The sequence below is a fragment of the Ictidomys tridecemlineatus genome, chromosome 2, assembly GCF_052094955.1.
Source record: "Ictidomys tridecemlineatus isolate mIctTri1 chromosome 2, mIctTri1.hap1, whole genome shotgun sequence".
In the NCBI taxonomy this organism is placed as follows: domain Eukaryota; kingdom Metazoa; phylum Chordata; class Mammalia; order Rodentia; family Sciuridae; genus Ictidomys; species Ictidomys tridecemlineatus.
The window spans coordinates 7,044,590-7,066,087 of record NC_135478.1 but is presented as its reverse complement, the minus strand read 5'-3'; the positions used below and the strand labels follow the sequence as shown (position 1 = coordinate 7,066,087).

The window sequence follows — 21,498 nt, the reverse complement described above, 5'->3', positions numbered from 1 at the left end:
AGGCACTACTGACTGGGGTTGTATGGTATATTATAGTATAGATTAGTATGTGGCACCTGGTGCCACAATTTAGGAAGAGTGGCTTACACCATAGGAAAAGTCTTAGAAAGAGAAGACACACAACCATTCAGCACAGATCTCTTTTTTGGTACTTCAGCTGCTATCATCCTCCTGCATTCATGTAACCAGCCCACTCAGTCTCAAAAGGAGGTATTAGCCAGATGTAGTGGCACACACCTATAATCCCAGAGGCTTGGGAAGTTGAGGCAAGAAGATCACAGTTTCAAAACCAGCCTCAGCCTTAGCAAGACCCTGTTTCAAAATAAAAAATGAAAAAGTTTGGAGATGTGGCTTGGTGGTAGAGTGCCCCTGGGTTCAGTCTCCAGTTCCAGGGCTGGGGTGGAGGAAGGAGGCATGAAATCAGGTTGGGATTTCATTATTACTACTCAGGAAACTTATAAGTTAACAATATACCTGAGATGTGCTTGCAGTTAAGACCTCTGGACCTTTGCTTAAAATATTCAGGTGGTTGGGAAATAATAAAAAAGATTAGCAGATGTTACTGAGATCTTGGCAATTTAATTTTCTGCTGTCAGTTCCATTTATTATTTTTTGAACATAGGGCAGGTTGTGAGTATCTCTGAGATTCAGCATTGTCATCTGAATTGATTTCAACTTGAACCAGTTGTTGAGTATGGATTAAACAAAATACGGGTACTATATGATTAATATGTGATCATATAGAAAACAAGGCAAGTACAATTAATATTTATTATTGGTTATGGTAAGTATTTATATCATTCAACTAAAATATCTTGTGGTTAAAATACTGTCCCCTAACTACATATTATATAACAGTTCCCACTTGGGTAAGTTGAGAGGTACAAGAATTTTGAAAGGATTGTCATTAACAATAAGCTTACAAGTTAAATGATGTCTCTCAGGTCTTGCTAGGTATCAGCTAAAGTGCCAGAAATGTGTGTACTACAGGGAGAGACTTAAAAGCACATATTGATGTCAAGTAGGCCATTCAGGGGCAGTAGATGTTGCATTATATACTACTTAGATTGAGTCTTAGGGCTTCTTTGGTAAGTTTTTAAGAAAAATATATGGATTTTTAAATCAATATTGTCATGGAAACATTAACAATGACATCTACCTATCAAATGACTGTGACTGCCATTGAGGAAGAGCTGTGAAGGAGAATGAAATCATGCAGAGATAACAAGGACTCAGATTTCATCAGTGGTAATTCAAATCTCAATATGCTTTTAGTTATGAAGCAAAGATTCCTCAGTGTTTATATTTTCAAATTGGTATTTTATTTATGATAATTATAGGTAATATTATTGCACCATTTTTAAGTGCCAGAAATTATTCTTAGGCAGTGATTCTCTATCAAGGTTCAACCCATTTTGTCTCATCATTTCAAGTTGTGGAACATGTAGAAAAGTTGAATATGGTATATGAAGTAAAAGTGTAAGTATATCATATTAATAATATAATTTAGTATAATATCATATTACATTAATAATAATTTATACAATAACCTATAAGTCCTGGATTATTATTTTTAACCTATTTTAATTCACCTGTGTCAATGTCTTTGGAAGATTTGCATAACTGAGAACTTCGGTCTTTCAAAAACTGTATATACATATAAATATATTCTGATGAAGTTGATTTTGGCCTAATCCAAGGGTATCTAAATATTTTAAAATTTGCATGAGTAAATACACAGATATATGAGATGCAAAAAACACTATTTATGCAATTTCAAAAATTTAAAAATTTCTTATAACAACATTATAAGTAATGTATTTATTTTCCCCATTTTTTCATATGGGAAATCCGTTCCCATGTGTTTATAAATTTGTCCCCAGACTTTTCTTGTTTGACTTTTATTCCTATTAAATCCCAATGATGCCTGACAAAGTAATGAGTCTGAGTTTCCCTCACATATCTAAAGTAAAAGAATTGATGTAACTGCCCGCACCTTGAAGGTAGGCAGACCTGTGACCGACCAGCAGAACAGGCCCAGGGGTCCATGGCCGTGGTAGACACGTCACACCAATTGGATGAGGGGCAGAGCAGAGCCGCTGCCTGCACCTGCAAAGTAGGCAGACCTGCGACTGACCGGCAGAACAGACCCAGCGGCCAGCCAGCATGGTAGACAGATCACCCCAATTGGAGGAGGAGCACAGCCACCGTCTGCCCCTGCAAGGGAGACTTTTCAACTATACAAGAGCAATATAAATATATAGGGGGAAAATTTCAAAAACAACAGTTTCACCAAGCAGAAACAAATGTGAGCAGTATGAAAAGACAAGGAAAGAAAGGACCACAAGCAATGCAGGTCAACTCAACTTTAGAAGAGGTAATAGCTGCAGCAGATGGAATGTCATATAAAGAATTCAGGATATATATGCTTCAGATGATCTGGAGTCTCAATGAAGACATTAGACAGCAAAATCAGACAATGAAAGATCACTTCGACAATGAATTACATAAACAAATCCAAGAAGCAAAAGGTCAACTAAAGAGGGAGATAGAGGTTATAAAAACAAATAGAAATCCTAGAAATGCAGGAAGCAATAAACCAACATAAAAACTCAATTGAGAATACTACCAGCAGAGTAGAACACTTAGAAGATAGAAGAACATCAGACAATGAAGACAAAGTATTTCAACTTGAAAAGAACATAGACAGCTCAGCAAGACTGTTCAGAAACCATGAGCAGAACATCCAAGAAATATGGGATAACATAAAGAGATCAAACTTAAGACTCATTGAGATATAGGAAGGTATAGAGGTCCAAACCAAAGGAATGAGAAATCTATTCAATGAAATAATACGAGAAAACTTCCCAGACTTGAAGAATGACACAGAATCCCAAATCCTAGAAGCCTACAGGACGCCAAATGTGCAAAATCATAAGAGATCCACACCTAGACACATTATAATGAAGATGCCCAACATACAGAATAAGGAGAGAATTTTAAAAGCTACAAGAGAAAGGAAGCAGATTACATTTAGGGGTAAACCAATCAGGATAACAGCTGGTCTTTCAACACAGACTCTGAAAGCTAGAAGATCCTTGAATAACATATTTCAAACACTCAAAGAAAATGGGTTCCAACCAAGAATCGTGTATCCAGTGAAATTAAGCTTCAGGATGGAAGATGAAATTAAAACCTTCCACGATAAACAAAAGTTAAAAGAATTTGCAGCTAGAAAACCACCTCTTCAAAACATCCTTGGCAAAACATTACAGGAAGAGGAAATGGAAAATAACAATGAAAACCAACAGTGGGAGGTAGGACAGTAAAGGGGGGAAAATAATCAAAGAAGAAAACAAACCATGTTTAGTAACATAAATAACCAAATATGGCTGGAAGAACAACCCATATCTCAATAATAAACCCTAAATGTTAATGGCTTAAACTCACCAATTAAGAGACACAGGCTAGTAGAATGGATCACAAAACAAGACCTAACCATATGCTGCCTACAGGAGACGCATTTGATAGGAAAAGACATACATAGACTGAAGGTGAAAGGTTGGGAAAAATCATATCACTCATATGGACTTCGGAAACAAGCAGGAGTGTTCATACTCATTTCAAATAAAATAGATTTCAAGCCAAAGTTAATCAAAAGTGATAAAGAGGGACACTACATACTGCTCAAGGGAACCATATACCAACAAGACATAACAATCATAAATATATATGCCCCAAACAATGGTGCAGCTATGTTCATCAAGCAAACTCTTCTCAAGTTCAAGAGTCTAATAGACCACCATACAATAATTATGGGAGACTTCAACACACCTCTCTCACCACTGGACAGATCTTCCAAACAAAAGTTGAATAAGGAAACTATAGAACTCAATAACACAATTAATAACCTAGACTTAATTGACATATATAGAATATACCACCCAACATCAAGCAGTTACACTTTTATCTCAGCAGCACATGGATCCTTCTCAAAAATAGATCATATATTATGTCACAGGGCAACTCTTAGACAATATAAAGGAGTAGAGATAATACCATGCATCTTATTTGATCATAATGGAATGAAACTGAAAATCAACGATAAAAGAAGGAAGGAAAAATCATGCATCACTTGGAGAATGAACAATAGGTTACTGAATGATCAATGGGTTATAGAAGACATCAAGGAGGAAATTAAGAATTGATGTGAAAATGTATATGTAAAAAGGTTGGCATTACTATAATGACACAGCCACATCAATGTTTATAACAGCCCAATTCACAATAGCTAGTCTATGGAACCAAACTAGGTGTCCCTTAATAGATGAATGGAAAAAGATAATGTGATATATATACATATATATATATATATATATATATATATATATATATATATACACACACACACACACACACACACACACAGACACACACACACACATACACTCACTTATATACATACACGCAGACATCCATACACTCAATGTAGTATAACTCAGCTTTATTTATTTATTTATTTATTTTTCTCATAAAAAATCCCAGAACCAAATTACTTTATTGCAAAATTGTACAAAACAAAAGGAGATAGAATCAATTATTTTCAAACTATTCTTTTTTAAATATTTATTATTTTATTTTATTTTATTATTTTATTTATTATTGTTGGTTGTTCAAAACATTACATAGTTCTTGATATATCATATTTCACATTTTGATTCAAGTGGGTTATGAACTCCCATTTTACCCCGTATACAGCTTGCAGAATCACATCAGTTACACTTCCATTGATTTACATATTGATATACTCATGTCCCTCCCCTCCCCTCCCCTCCCCTCTTCTCTCTCTACCTACTCAGCTTTAAATAATAGTGAAATTATGGCATTTTACAGTAAATTGTTGGAGTTGGAAAATATCATGCTAAGTGAAATAAGCCAATCCCACAAAACCAAAGACCAAATGTTTTCTCTAATATGCAGCTGCTAATTCACAATAAGTTGGGGGGCACTAAGGAAGAACAGTGTTACCTTAGATTAGGTAGAGGGAAGCGAAGGGAGGGGAGGAGATATGAGGATAGGAAAGATAGTAGAATTTAGCATAAATTGTTACTGTATGTATATATGTGAGTGCATGACCAATGTGATTCTGCAACATGTAAACTCAGAACAATGAAATTATGTTCCATCTATGTATCATATATCAAAGTGCATAAATGCATTCTACTGTCATGTATAAATAATTAAAATAAATAAAAAAAAGAATTTTTAAAAAAGGTTGGGACTGAAACTTGGCTTTGGGGTATCCCCGGTGCTTAAGTTCTCAACTGTGAGAGGATTTATGATTAGAGAAACAGTGAAGCACAGCAGCAGATCACTGTAGATTATAATATGAAAAGTGCAAAGAGCTGTTTTCCTCACTAGATGTTTATGGGGTTGATTCCAGTGTTATGGTATAAGATTTAAAAAACATCCAAAGTATTATCAATTCCTCATTATTTAATCAGTGTCAGGTGAAGAGTACACTAGTGCCACATATCTGGTCTATGATGGCATTGACTGTGTGCAGTTGCCTAAACCATATTTAAAAAAAATTTAAGTTTGTCTAAACCAAGGATAATAGTAATATAATTAGTGATTCTTTTTTTTCCTTTTACTGAAAAATTTCATTTTTTGAAAAAATATATCTTTAACAATATTCTTTTTATCTATGTCATTGTGTGTATTTCTTTTTTTAATTTTAATTTTTGGGTCTAATTAGTTATACATGTCAGTAGAATGCATTTTGACACATCACATATAAATGGAGTATAACTTCTCATTCTTCTGATTGCACATTATGTGGAATCACACTAGTTGTGTAGTCATATGTGCACATAGGGTAATAAAGTCCAATTTATTCTCCTATCTTTCCTACCCCTGTATGCCCTCCCCTCCCTTCACTGCCCTCTGCCTTATCCAAAGTACTTCTATTCTTCCCTAGGACTCCCCGCCCTTATTGTGACTTAGTGTTGCATATCAGAGAAAACATTTGGTCTTTGGTTCTTTGGGACTGGCTTATTTTGCTTAGCATTATATTGTTCAGTTCCATCCATTTACGTGCAAATGCCATAATATCATTCTTCTTTAAGGCTCAGTAATATTCTGTTGTGTATGTATACCACATTTTCTTTATTCATTCATCTGTTGAAGGGCACCTAGGTTGGTTCCATAGTTTAACTATTGTGAATTGAGCTCCTGTAAATATTGAAGGGGCTGCATTACTGTAATATGCTGATTTTAAGTCCTTTGGGTATGAACTGAGGAGTGGGATAGTGGGTCAAATAATGTTTCCATTGCAAGCTTTCTGAGGAATCTCAATACTGCTTTCCAGATTGATTGCACCAATTTGCAGTCCCACCAGCAATGTATTAGTGTACCTTTTCCCCCATGTCCTTGCCAACATTTATTATTGCTTGTACACTTGATAATTGCTATTGAATGATTCATAAAAGACAAACAGTATTATACTGAGAACTTAGATCCAAAAAGGAGGGAAATTAGAATACCTAGAAGGACAGAATCCTGGAAGAAAACTGGCCCATAGTATGTGTTATGATTATGAACTATCAATTTAGTGTTTCCATTATGCAGTTTTAACCCTTATGAAGTGGTTGATATATATTCTGCATTATAGGAATTTGACCATTGTCTTAGAATGTGATAAGGTATATCAGACTGCTTTTTACTTTACTTTAATTAAAATGAACTTTATTTCTAAAAGGAGAAAACGTATTTTTCACACTTTTTTCCCCAGAGTTAATCTGTATGCTACTGTGACTGTGAACTTCTTTTATACCTGGTGTTAGGGGCCTTCTAACATTGTTCACTTGAGTGTGTTGGGGAGGGTAGGTTAGGTGTTGCCCACTCATGTAATCCTAGATCCTCAGGGGCCTGAGGCAAGTTAGAGACAAACCTGGATAACTTAGCAAGACCCTGTATCAAAATGAAACAAAAAGGGGCTGGGGATGTAGCTCAGGGGTAGATGGCTTGCCTAGTACGGGTGAGGCTGTGGGTGGAATAATAATAATAAAAAAGTAGGTATGTATAAGAGGAAGTTAAGGATAGAAAAACAATAATGAGAGAGTTCCAAGATGTCACAATGTGAAATATTGTTTAATGTGTATTGACCTCAATGTGGATAACTACTTGTGAAGGCTTGGACTAAATGCATGTATGGAGTGCTCAACACTTGCTAATTTGTTTCCTTTTCCTCATCCTCTTTTCTATGTTAAAGGTGTCCAAACAATATAGAAGCACTAAATGTAACAGACATCTTAGAATTCCATCTCCTGGGTCTCTCAGCTGATCCAGAATTGCAACCTGTCCTCTTTGGACTGTTCCTGACCATGTACCTGATCACAGTGTTTGGGAACCTACTCATAGTTATGGCCGTCAGCTTTGACTCCAACCTCCACACCCCTATGTACTTCTTCCTCTCCAATCTGTCCTTGGCTGACATCTGTTTTACCTCTACCACTGTTCCGAAGATGATTGTAAACCTCCAGACTCACAATAGAACCATCTCCTTTGAGGGCTGCCTGACACAGATGTCTCTTTTTCTCATTTTTGGATGCATGGATGATCTGCTTCTGACTGTGATGGCCTATGACCGTTTTTTGGCCATCTGTCACCCCCTGCATTATCCAACCATTATGAGCCCTCGACATTGTGGCTTTTTAGTTTTGGTGTCTTTTTTGGTTAGCCTTTTGGAATCCCAGCTGCACAATTTGATGGCATTACAGTTTACTACTTTCAAGGATGTCAAAATTGCTAATTTTTTCTGTGACCCTTCTCAGGTCCTCAGTCTTTCCTGTTCTGGCACCTTCGTCAACATCATAGTAATGTATTTTGTTGGTGCTCTATTTGGTGTTTTTCCCATCTCAGGAATCCTTTTCTCTTACTATAAAATAGTTTCCACTATTCTGAGAATCCCATCCTCAGGTGGGAAATATAAAGCCTTCTCTACCTGTGGGTCTCACCTATCAGTTGTTTGTTTATTTTATGGAACAGGCTTTGGAGTGTACCTTGGTTCAGCTGTGTCACATTCTTCTAGAAAATCTGCAGTGGCCTCAGTGATGTACACAGTTGTCACCCCCATGCTGAACCCCTTCATCTACAGCCTGCGGAACAGAGACATTAAAAGTACCCTAAAGAGGTTCCACAATAGAATCATCTAAACCTCAGGATCTTTGATGTCCATTTGATGGATAGTTTGGAAAAAGCAATAATAGCTAGCACTTAGACCTGTAAATCCCAATCCTTTGGTTACATTATTTTCTAGTTGATAACTTTAATTTCTCATGTTTCATTGTGGAATGGTAGTTGTTGGGGTTTTTGGATGAGATTAAAGGGAATTTGAAAATGTTTTTATTAGTGCATTATAGTTATACATTTGTTCCATTTCAATCTATGTACTTCTACCTTCCCTCCCCTTTTCCCTTCACCTGCTCCCCTTCCTCACTTTGGTACTCTTTTATTTATTTTTTTAAGTTGGTGGTTTACAAATATACATAAATATATGTTCATGGCATGGTTTTGTCAATTTTATTCCACTATTCTCCCTTTTCTCATCTGTCCTCCCTCCCTCTCAATCCCCTACCTCACTCCACTGATCTGCTTTCTATTTTCAAGATCTTCTACCCTCATTTGTTTTCCATATTTCCTTCTAGCTTCCACACATGAGAAAGAATATTTGGCCTTTGACTTTCTGAGTCTGGCTTATTTCACTTAGCATGATATCTCCAGTTCCATCCACTTAACTAGCAAATGCCACAATTTTATTCTTTATGGCTGAGTAAAACTCCATTGTGAATATATACCACATTTTATTTATCAGTTTTTCTGTTACATACCTTTTCTGGTCCCATAACTGTAAAAAGGGTATAAAGTTTCAGTTTAGAAAGGTGAAAAATTTCTGTGAATGGATCTTGTTGATAGTTTCCTATCAATATGAATTCAATTAATACCATCAAACTGTGAATTAAACCATGGTTGAAATGATAAATTTTTATTATGTGCATTTTACCACATCAGAGAGTATAGATAAAAATAAGATGGCTCATAAATTTTAAAAAGTTATTTCTATGGATATGCTAAAGAAAAATCAGAAGGAGAAGGGTATAGTTAAATATGATTCATCCTGAGACATATTTTTGAATTCACATCACTCCAGACTCCAGGGCATTTCAAAATTTTATTCATTATTAAGCTCATTTTTTCCCATTGTAATGAAATTCTTTATTTGAATAACACCATAATAACCTAGTGTTCATTAAGTGCCAAGGTTCCATTAGGTGGCAAACATGGCCTGGAGATGAGTGTTATTCTCTCTACTTTGAGTAATGAGTATAAGCAGAGAGGTGGAGAGATTTATATACTTACTGCACATAGAAGCAGGTGATCGATATGGGACTAAAATGTTCATTTTCTCATTTTTATTTTAGGTCATTCTCTCTTTTAGTGGTATAAAATTTAAATATTATTCATAACACCAGATAAAATTTCTTGGTGATTTGTTATGGCATGATTATTACTGTACAGACTACAATGATGTTTCAATAGTAGAACTTTAGAATATGAGAATGTTTTTAAAAATGACTGATTTTTCCTTTGCACAACAAATATACATGTCTAATAGTAAAGATGAATATCCATCAATTGTTGGAAGTCAAACAAATATAGTCCACCCTCATATCATATAAAATTCTTTAGTGTGATATAGAGAAATGCAGGACCTTTTAAGGATTGTTGTAATAATAAACTGACAGATTCAATGATGTTGCTCCTTCCAGCTAAAGTCTGTGTTTGTGTTAAAGCATCTGTTGTAAAGGATGTACTTCAAAGATAGGATCAAATCCATCTGTTGATGTAAATAAGACATTTCTGGGCCATATGTATTGTGTTGTAAACTACTTAGGTGAGCTTACTCTTTTGTGTAAGGGACTATTTAGTGACCTTCCCATAAAAGCCCTAGGTTGGGTGAATGTCCATGTATTGACAATTGCACTCAGTGTTTGTCCTCTGCAGTTCCCAGGATCACACCACTTTGAGAGATGACACTAAACCCTTAACTACAATCACTTCAGAGAAAAGCCACATACTATTCAACCTTCAGAAAAACAAAAACTTGTTGTTGGTGTTCTCCACAGTTCCTCTAATCCAGATATAAACTTGTAGTAGTACTCTGGAATAGGTTGAAAAGTTAATTATTAAAGATAATAAAATTGCTATCACATTATATAAAGTGTTAAAGGGGAAGAGAGAAAAATTGGGCAAAAGAAGAGAAAAGACAGAAAAGAATAATATAAACCAAGGTAAAAATGAAGAAAAAGATGAATGGGGGGCAAAATTTGAGGTAGTAGCTGGTAATGTAAGAGAAAAAGAGGGGCTAAGAGGAGTGGGTGTATGGAATTATTCTACTCAATGCTTTAAAACATAGAAAAATACAATCAAATAGGTCAGGGACACAATATTGAATGTGAGGGTAACAAATATCAAATCAAAATGAATAATATAGGTATGGTCAAAGTTGATGTTAGAGCTGTTTATAGTAAACTGTGCGAAGGAGAAGGTAATTCATATTTCGTTTTATTGTTCTGGACTTCATCAGGATTTGGGCCATTAGAAGATGTCCATTACTCTTCAGCTTTTTATCCCCAAAGGTGCCAGGGCACAGGAGCCACTCCCGTGGTTGCTATGGACCCCTCATCAGCCAGTTCACAGTTTTCCTTTGTCAGTCCAGCGGCCTGAGGCTGGATGCTCAGAGGGTGCTGTGCTGCCCCTGCTGGTTCTTTCTACTGGGTGCAGGATATAGGATGCAAGAATCAGGGCTGTTGCTCTGTATGCAGTGGGACACCATGCACTGTTCCCCTCCTCAGGGCCCTCTTCAAGTTGGCATAGAACCTGGTGGCTGTCTGCAAGCTCAGGACCTGTGGTTGTGGGCTCTCCATGGTAGTCTGAGGTGTAGAAGTGTCCCTGCCCTGACCAATGCAGATCACCTGGGCTGTGGCCTGTGCCTGCAAATCTTGGGTGTAGTGCCCTTCTTCTGCCTGGGACTGAGTCAGCTGCCTGTCAAGGACAACTACCAGGGGTTGTGCATCTCAGGCATCTACTCCCATCTCTTCCCAAGCTGCTGCAGAGGTCTTGTGAAGCTCTGGGTTAGGTTAGCCGTTCCTGGGAGTGACCAGATCTCAGATCCCCACTCTGCTATCCACAGGGAGGGGGAGGGATTTTCAGCAACTTTCATCTGGTAGCCATTCCTCTACAAATTCCTTTCAGACAGATGATTGAGACATTCCACTGCAGAGGTTCTCCCTCTGGTTTTATTTGTTGCTATCTGAAGGTGGGGAGAAGCTATGTTGACTTAATTCCTTCTAGGAATGTTGACCAGCTGTGAATTCCATGCCCAGCATGGCTTTCAGCTCACAATTTGAGTTAAACTGCTGTCCTCCACTGCTTCTGCCATGCTTTGATTTGGTCTGCTTTTCTTTCTGCCTCTTATTAAGGAGGTGAGTTTCCTCTTTCTTTCTCTCTCTGTTTTCCCTCTCCTTGGTATGGGTTTGTGATTAAGCAACTCTGCCTTGTTTTCTTCTCCAATAACCAAATTTCAAGTCTCTCCAAACCTCAGACTGTCCAGTATTGACTCTTAGAGCATTGACTCTGTCCTCCACATTTCTGGTCAGCTGTTTTTTCTCTGCCTCCTTTCTGGATTGTGGAAGGGCCAGGGTTCATCATTTACCTCTGCTTTATAGTGAGATTTAATAGGTTGATAGAAATAAGCCTATATTAAATGAAAAATTTAAGATTTTTTCTTATAATTTCATTATGTTTTATTCATTGACAGGTAAGTGTAGTGTGTATGGATACCACATTTGTAGATAGTAATGTTGTGTGCTATTTTAGTCAGGTGTTTTGCTGCTGTGACTGAAAGACCTGACAGGTACAACTGTACAGGAGGAAAGTTATTCAAGGGCTCATGGTTTCAGAGGTCTCAGTTCACAGAAGCCTGGCACCATTCCTTGGGGTTCAAGGTGAGGCTGAACATCATGGTAGAAGACGGAGGGAAGCAGCTCACATGATGATCAGAAAGCAGAGAGAGAGATATCTCCATTTTCCAGATACAAATATACACCCCAAAGCCACACCCCCAATGCCCCACCTCCTCCAGCCACACCCCACCTGCCTTACCACTCAATTAATCACATCAGGTGATTAATTGACGAATTGGGTTAAGGCTCTGGTAACCCAATCATTTGTTCTCTAAACCTTCTTGCATTGTCTCATACATGAGCTTTTGAGGGACATATTACATCCAAACCAGAACATAGGTTTTTTGGAATCTAAGTGTATTTATCAAAATTTAAAACCTATCAAGATTAATAAAAGGAGTCATATATTAAATGATTTTTAAAAGATAAATCATATTTGACTGAACACTTTTATCCACAAAGAAGGGAAAATGGAAAACCCAAGAATGATGAAAAACCTGGGACAAATGGCACATGACAAGCTACCAACTTTAACCTAGGGTTCAGATAGGACAGTCCTAGCTCTTACAAAGAGTTCACAAGCATTCTAAATGCAGTTTTGTACCACTTTTGTGGAATAAAGCCAGGTATATTTGACTCTTCTAATTTTATCTTAATGAGAATGGCTTTCTTTAAAGGATATGGATATTTTTTTTCTGTATTTTCTTCTTTAAAGAATAGAATATATTACAGAGCCATCATGGACTTGTTATCTCTCCTGCTTTTAGTCTACTAATGTTGCTCAGTTGATTGTCTCTAAAGGGGGTGTGTATAGGAGATAAATGTCACAGAAACCAGTAATGCAAGAGTTCTAAGAAGACTGGGCTTGTCACAACTGAGAAGTAATGCTGAAGTTGTGTGGACTTCAGGTGTGAGTACTTGTGAATGTGTGAATTAAAATATAAACAGAGTTGTAAGTGCTTGCTTGTTTATGTCTTTCACCCAACCCTGTTTACGTTTCCCAAAAGGTGTCCAAACAATATAGAAGAACAAAATCTTACACATGGGACAGAATCTTTCCTCTGGGTTCACAGGTGTTCTGGAAATGCAGCCTTTTCTCTTTGGATGTTTCCTGTCCCTGTGTGTGGTTATGGTGCTTGGGAACTGCTCATCATTTGTCTATTTCCTACCCCACACAGCCACACACTTTTCCTCTCCAACCTATCCTTGGTTGACATCTATTTCTCATCCTCCACAGTTCCAAAGATGACTGTAGACATCAGCATTCACAGTGGGTTCAGCTCCCTATTGGGCTTCCTGAAACTAATCTTTCTCTTTTTGAATGAAAACACTATTTTTGATGACCCAGGGCTACAAAAAAGAAGAAATAAGACAAATATAAGACAACAGAGTGTAACATTGCAGCAGAAAGATGAATACTCTTACCCTCATCCTCTTTCTCAGCACTGTCTGTTTCAACCTCCTCATGGTCCTTCTCTTGGACAGCCATGTCCTCTTTACTCTAACCCCTTGCCCATGTACCAGTGAACTGAGGCCCACTTGGCCTACATCAGGTTAAAATTGTGACCTGGGTGAGCCCAGGCCTCAGCAATGGCTGTGGTGTTGCTTAGCATACACACAGCTTGCTGTACCTTGGCCGGGTGTTCACCAGATACCACAGAGGGAGGCTGATGATTAATGCTAGCCTTCAAGTCATTAGGGTACCAATCCACAAACTGGATGGTATGCTTGGTTTTGATATCAACAATGGCAGCATTAACATCTTTGGGAACCACATCATCATGTTAAAACAGGCAGCAATCTATGTATTTATCATGGCAAGGGTCACAGTTCACCATCAGGTTGGCTGGCTCCAAGAAAGCAATGGTGAGCTCTGCTACAGTAAGCTCTTCGTGGTAGGCTTTCTCAGCAGAGAAGACAGGGGCATATGAGGTTAGAGGAAAGTGGGTGTGGGGATAGGTTTGACTGGCATTCTGTCATCTCAACATTCAGGACTCTATAAAATTTGAGGGAAGCAGTGATGGAAGACACAATGGGGCTAACAAGGCAGTTTCTGGATTTGGATGATGGCAATGATTGCATAATTATATGAACACAATTAATTAAAACTATGAATTCATATTAAATATCCACCATGGTGGGTGGGTACTCAATATGGTTAAAATTGTTATTTTTTTGTTATTTATACTTTACCTCAATAAAAATATATAAAAAAGCAAATGTACCTTTACAAAATGTAGAGATGAAAGAAATGAATAGTATATGAACTTCCTCCAACGTAGAGGGAAAGTCCAAGCCCTTTTGTGGACATTCATTTCCTCTTGTTATTCTTCCTCCATTAATGTTAGAAAGTCCTCAGAGACTGGGACAACATGGATTAATTTGGCTAATTATGTGCTCTGTGCATTTAACATCCAAGGTCCTTTAATAATCAATAAAGAGCCCGTGGCTTTAGTGTTTTTCTTTGTTGGTCCATCCCAGAGAGCTGCATACTGTGTCTCCTGCTGTGGTTGAATGCATCAAGAAGCTTGTAGTTGATACCCTATCCATATGATTGCCGTGAACAGGGCCGGAGTCTAATTGAGCCCCAGTCATGGGTAGATCTTGGGATCTGTACTTCTTGGTCATGACCCAGCAGAGAAGCGGCCTAACCCAGTAAGTTCAGAGGGAGCCAGTGGATGTGGGAAGGATTATTGGAATATTGTTTTTTCACCATGAGGATGAACATCACATTTTGGAAAGCCAGATGGGAGGATACCATCTGAAAATTTTAGCTTTGGGGATTGTAAAGTTTACATTTTGGTTTAAGGTGGGAATATCAGAAATCTTATTCAAAATTTGCTCTCTACCCACACTGGTTCTATTTCTCATAGAAATCTCACCCACAACAGCACTGAATGGGTCCTTCTAAAGAGATTCCTAAGCGCTGAAAAGGGACTATGATAGTGATGGTAAGGATGATGAGGAGAATGATAGAAGCCAGAGCATCATGAACTGATACTGAGGGCTTCTCCAGTTCCAGGTGCTGAACAATGTGTTGTCATTTGTTTCTTTTCATGTGTACCATCTCACTTTAGTTATGTAGGCCACTTTATTACTGTATTACATTTTATTATACAAAATGAAAAGTGTCTGGCTTATTTCCACTTAACATGATATTTTCCAGGTCTATCCATTTACCAGCAAATGCCATAATTTAATTTTTCTTTATGACTAAGGAAAACACCATTGTGTATATATACCAAATTTTCTTTATCCATTCATCTGTTGATGGGCACCTGATCTGGTTCCATAATTTGGATATTGTGAATTGAGCTGCTATAAACATTGATGTTCTTGTATCACTATGGTATGCTGATTTTAGTTCTTTAGGATAAATACCAAGGAGTAGGATAGCTGGGTCATATGGTGATTCCATTCTTAGATTTTGGCCAATCTCCACACTACTTGCCTGGGTAGTTGTACGAATTTGCAGTCCAACAACAATGTATGAGTGTACATTTTCTCTCACAAACAGAAGCTAGAGCAAAATAGGGAAAAAAGGGGAAATCCTGTGAAAGTAGAAGGGAGTTCACTGGAGTAGAGGAAGAGGATAGAGGAAGAGGGTGGAGGGACGGGAAAAGGAAGAACCATGGAATGAAACTGACCAAATGATGGTGTGCACATATATGAGTACACCACAGTGAATTTCACCTTAATGTATATCTATAAATCACCAGTTAAAAACAATAACTAAATAGAAGGAAGACCCATAGAGTAGAGGAAGGGGAATGGGAGATGGGGAGGAAATGAGAAAGTAATGGGGACTAAAATGAAGCAAATTATATTTCATGCATATGTAGGTTTATCAAAATAAATCCTACTACTATGTATAACTAGTGCATGAATAAAAATATTTAAAAAAGCAAATGGAAAATGTGCATTATATTTAAGTAACTTGTACTCATTTATAGGTAGAAAATAAAGCCATGCTTACATTGGGCTGTCTGACCATGGACACAGGGCATCATGCAGGAGAATCCTGGCAGGCTGTCCCATCAACAAGCCAATCAGCCATTTCTCTTACCAGCAGAAAGAGAGCCTTTCCCACTGTGTTCTTTCTTTTGGGATTCCTGTGGATCACAGGATAACACAGAAGTGGGGGTGCCTGCTGCATGCACTATGGAAGAACAGCCACAGGTCACAGTAGGGGATACTCATGATCATTCAGCACAGATCTCTGTTTTGTACCCACTCTGGAACGTCCTTACAGCTGACTACATGGTCGTCCATGCTTGTAAATAGCCCACTCAATCTCAAAAGATCACCTTATGTCAGGTCTTGATTTTATTCTTATTCACAGAACTGGGAAGACTTTAAAAATATAACTTGAATTGTACCTGTGGTTAAGACCTCTGCTAAAGACTTTCTGTCAGCTGGGAAATAATGAAACATTTAGTGGACTCAATTCAGAGTCTAAGCATTTATTTTTTAATCTTTCTACTGTACTTATCATTTCTGAGCTATATGGGAAGTTGTTGGTATCTGAGACTCAGCATTGTTATATGAGTTAATTTCTAGTTGAGATAACTCCAATGAGGAAGGATTAAATAGATATAGGGCCTCTGTAGGTGATAAATGTGTGATGCATATATAAATTTAGGGAAAAATAAATGTGTTATTACTAATGATAAATTTATTCTTCATGCTACTCAGCTAAAACATCAGCCACCTGATGTTGCTGTTTTCCTGTTTCTTTATGGGATATTTTATTTTCAGTCCTACAGATGTATATGCTCTGTATTTGGGAAGAAAAAAATCTCCCTTTCTCATTTTGAATTATCCAGAGCCTATGCTTTGCTTGGCATGAGGAGTCACAACATCTAAATATTGCAAATCAAAGAAATTAGTCCCAAGGTCTTAGAACAAAACAAGATATATTGAACTGCCTCTTAATTTCTTTTTATTAAAATTGTTTTTTTAATTAAAAAAAAATTTTTTTAATAAAAAGGAAGCTTACTACCTTCCCCCATTTTTCCTTAAAGAGTAGACTGCATTTTACTTGTTTCCTCCACTGCTGCTGGACTTCTGATGGTGTGGAAGGAAGCGATGGATATTGCAGAAAGCAATAACCAAGGAGTACAGGAAGAATGGGTTATTTGCTACTGAGAAGTATTGTTGAAGGTGAATATATATTAAGCATGAATACTGTTCTTGTGAAGACTTGAATTTAAATGTATACAGAGTGCTTGGTACCCATTTATATATTTGTTTTTTAATCCTCTTTTCTTTTTCAAAAGGTGTCCAATCAATATAGATCCACAAAATCTTACACGTGTTTCTGAATTTCAACTTGTGAACCTCTCAGAGGATCTGGACCTGCAGCCCATACTCTTTGGCCTGTTCCTGTCCATGTACCTGGTCACAGTGCTTGGGAATCTGCTCATCATCCTGGCTGTCAGCTCTGACTCCCACCTCCACACCCCCATGTACTTCTTCCTCTGCAACCTGTCCTGGGCTGACATTGGTTTAACCTCCACCACAGTCTCAAAAATGATTGTGAACATCCAAACTCACAGCAGAGCCATCTCCTATGTGGGCTGCCTGACACAGATGTCTTTTTTTCTCATTTTTGCATGTATGGATGACATGCTTCTGACTGTGATGGCCTATGACCGGTTTGTGGCCATCTGTCACCCCCTGCATTATCCAATCATTATGAACCCTCGACTCTGTGGCTTCTTAGTTCTGGGGTCTTTTTTTATTAGCCTTTTTGAATCACAGCTGCACAATTTGATTGCATTACAGTCTACCACCTTCAAAGATGTCGAAATTTCTAATTTCTTCTGTGATCCCTCTCAAGTCCTCAGTCTTTCCTGTTGGGACTCCTTCACCAATAACCTAGTCATGTATCTTGTTGGAGCCATATATGGCTTTTTCCCCCTCTTAGGGATCCTTTTCTCATATTATAAAATTGTTTCCTCCATTCTGAAGATCCCATCCTCAGGTGGGAAGTACAAAGCCTTCTCCACCTGTGGGTCTCACCTGGCAGTTGTTTGTTTGTTTTATGGAACGGCAATTGGAGTGTACCTTGGTTCAGTTCTGTCTCATTCTTCTAGAAAGGGTGCGGTGGCCTCAGTGATGTACACAGCTGTCACTCCTATGCTGAACCCCTTCATCTACAGCTTGAGAAACAGGGACATTAAAAGTGCCCTAAAGAAGCTCCTTAGTAGAATAGTCTAATCTCATTATCAGTGACATATATTTCATTTTTAATTTGGAAAACCAGTGAAGTTTAACGCTGGTACCTGTAAATCTTGCCTCTTTGGTTACATTATTTTGTAATTTAATAACTTTACTTTCCTAAGTTTCACAGTGGAATCGTAGTTATAAGGGTTGGGAGAAGAAATTAATGGAGAGTTTAGAGTTGAGTATAAAGGTTCAGTTAGGAAATGAGAAAAATTTTAGCCCTTTATGATGGTGATAGTTTCCTAACAACTTTAATTTTATTAATGATATTGAACTACAAAGTTAATAATGACTAAAACTATACATTTGAATATATTTCAGCACAATAGAAAATGTAAATTAATATTGGACAGATTTTGAATTTATAAAAGGTGATTAACATGAATATAAAAAGAAAAGAAAACAGCACAAACCGAAGGGTGTAGGCAAAAATTATGATTTGGTCTGAGGCACATTGTAGAAATCACATTACTCCAGACTGCAGTGACATTTGGAAAATTTATTCATCAATAAACTCATCTTTTCCATAGTGATGGGATTTTTTATTTGAATAATACCATGATGACCCAATATTCATAAAGTTCCACACCACCTGTGGTGCTGTGTTGTGGAGATGGGTGCTATTCTCCCAATTTCCATTAAGCAGTATGGGCACAGAGAGGTGGAGAGACTTGCACACATTCTGCACATAATGTCAGGTTAGTGATACAGGGCTAACATGTTCACTTTCTGCCTCTCATCCCTGGTTGCTCTCTTTTCTACTGAAGCCAATAGAAATCATGTTCATAACACCAGAGGAAAATTCTTGGTGATTTATGGTGGAATTTTATTAATCAATAGACTGCAGTGATACTGCCATAATAGGTCATCAGAATAAGAGGATGTGATGGAAAATGACTGATTTGTAAAAAGTTTAGACAACAGATGTAATGTTTTATAGTAAAATTGAATATACAAAATGTTAAAAGTTAAAGAAATATCCTCCTACATATTATATGGAAATTCCCTTGTGTGGTATGAATAGAGGGACAAGAAGTTTTAAATGATTGTTGTAAAAATAAACCGATAAACTAAATGATATCCTTTCCTCAAATTAAATGCTTTGCTCAGTTATAGCATTTATTGTATAGGTATGTACTTCAAAAACAGAATTAAATACACATGTTGAAAAAAATACACATGTTGATGTAAACCAGTACATATTAGGGGTAATAGATATGTTGTATAATACCTAGACAGATATTTGTTGGTAAGATTCTATAAAAACTGTTTATGGATACATAAATTAATTGACATGGAAACATTGTGAGGAAAATCCACTTACAAAATTTCTTAAACTATTTTCCTTTGGAGAAGAGGTGTGCAGGAGAATGAAATCATGCAGAGATACCAAGAACTGAAATTTCATTGATAATTATGTAAATATTGACAAAATATTAGTTTTGATGCAAATATGAATTAACTTCCACATTTAATATAGGTATTTGGGCTAGGCATGGTGGTGCTTGCCTATATATATATATATATATATATATATATATATATATATATTACATACATACACACCCACACACACATAATATAAATATTAGCATATTATTTATATATATATCTGGTCTTCTAGATATCAGTAATAAGCAATATTAATTGGCTGTTTCTCAGTAACATAAATATTTTAAGGTCATTATTTTTAACACACGTATAAGCATGGACCAAAAGAACTTCACAGGCATCCCAGGGGCTCCAGAGGCTGAGACAGGAGGATCAAAAGTTCAGAGTCAACCTCAGCAAGTTAGGAAGGACCTAAGGAATCTAGCAAGATTCTCTTTAAATAAAATATAAAAAAAGGCTCAATGGTTAAGGCCCCTGAGATCAATCTATAGTACAAAAAAAAACCCTAAAACCAAAAAACAAACAAAATAATTCACAAGCAGATGTTATGATTAAGTTGTTAGTGTGTGAAGCCAAAGTACCTAGATATGTCAAATATTCACAGGTCAATATGTTGTTAAAAAGGATTGAGTATCACTACTGTACTCAATTTAAGAGATTTAATAAAAATTTTCTTCTTTCCCTGTATGGAGCACGAGTAGATGAAGGGGATTGAGGGGAGGGAGGAGAGGAGAGACAGGGGTGGTACGAGGGAACAAAACTGACAAAACTATGCTATGTTCATTGCAAATACGCCACAATGACTTCCACTTTTGTGTATAATTATAGTGTATTAATTAAAAAAAACAGAGAGGAGACAAGAAGAGGAAGAGGATGAAGGTGAGAAAGAAGGGTAGGGAAAGGGGAGGTCCTGGGGAATGAGACTGAAAAAATTATGTATGTGCATGTACAAAAAATTTCACAATGAGTTTTAGTGTTGTGTATAATTATAATGCACCACCCAAACCACAAAATTAATAAAAAAATTTAAAACAGTCATATAACTTAAGTAATTGTTTTTCTCCTTTTACACATAAGAAAATTGCCCAGGTGTGTTTATACTATTTCCTGTTATTTTCTCTTTTGCCTTTTTACCCCCAGTTAAATCAGAGTGTGGTCTGGCAAAATAATGGATTAGACTTGCCTTTAGGTCTCTCAAGTAAGCAAGTAGCAGTTTCTATAGTAGGAAGTTTTGACCAGAAAGTCCATTAAGTAAGTATATGAAAGTTAGCACCCAAATTCTGGGGCTTAGCACATTCCCTGTTGTCAAAGTCTCCAACTACAAAATGGAGGGTTTATGAGGAGAAAAATAACCTAACAACAACAACAACAAAAACAACCAAAGGATAAAGAAAAAAGGAAAGGTATTACCAGACTACTGTAAAATGGAGAGTCAATAGGAAAATGCCAAGAAATGTCTTACACAACAGATATTTTACTAAGATTTAATGGGCTGATAAAATAATAGTAAATGTTGGAGAGGATGTGAAGAAAAAGGAACACTTTTACACTGGGTGGGACTGTAAATTAGTACAACTATGGGAAACAGTATGAACATTGTTCAAAAGACTAAGCATGGAACCACCATCACACTCAGCTGCACCACTCCTTGGTATTTATCTTAAGGAATTAAAGTCATGATACTACAGTGATGCATGCATACCCATGTGTACAGCAGCACAATTCATAATATCCAAACTATGGAACCAGCCTATGTATTCAACAACCTAGGAATGGATAAAGACAATCAATCTCTCTCTCTCTCTCTCTCTCTCTCTCTCTCTCTCTCTCTCTCTCTCTCTCTCTCACACAC

General features: G+C 37.0%; 2 protein-coding genes and 1 pseudogene across 2 annotated transcripts; 2 read left to right on the top strand and 1 right to left on the bottom strand.

Moving 5' to 3' along the window:
- The first annotated feature begins 5,170 nt into the window (after positions 1 to 5,170).
- Positions 5,171 to 17,044, top strand: LOC101973135 (olfactory receptor 7E24). Its single transcript, XM_078029050.1, has one exon. It carries the CDS (start codon positions 7,386 to 7,388, stop codon positions 8,214 to 8,216), a length of 831 nt encoding a protein of 276 aa, XP_077885176.1. The 5' UTR covers positions 5,171 to 7,385; the 3' UTR covers positions 8,217 to 17,044.
- Positions 13,244 to 14,108, bottom strand: LOC144370772 (tubulin alpha chain-like; annotated as a pseudogene).
- Positions 17,045 to 17,087: 43 nt separating the features above from the next.
- Positions 17,088 to 20,659, top strand: LOC101972843 (olfactory receptor 7E24). The gene is made up of 2 exons (XM_013366061.4): positions 17,088 to 17,189; positions 17,306 to 20,659. Exon 2 carries the CDS (start codon positions 17,418 to 17,420, stop codon positions 18,246 to 18,248), a length of 831 nt encoding a protein of 276 aa, XP_013221515.1. The 5' UTR covers positions 17,088 to 17,189; positions 17,306 to 17,417; the 3' UTR covers positions 18,249 to 20,659.
- Positions 20,660 to 21,498: the final 839 nt, after the last annotated feature.

What these genes read in the sequence shown, in the direction of transcription:
- LOC101973135 (XM_078029050.1), top strand. Translation starts at nt 7,386, where the DNA reads ATGTACCTGATCACAGTGTTTGGGAACCTACTCATAGTTATGGCCGTC.
- LOC101972843 (XM_013366061.4), top strand. Translation starts at nt 17,418, where the DNA reads ATGTACCTGGTCACAGTGCTTGGGAATCTGCTCATCATCCTGGCTGTC.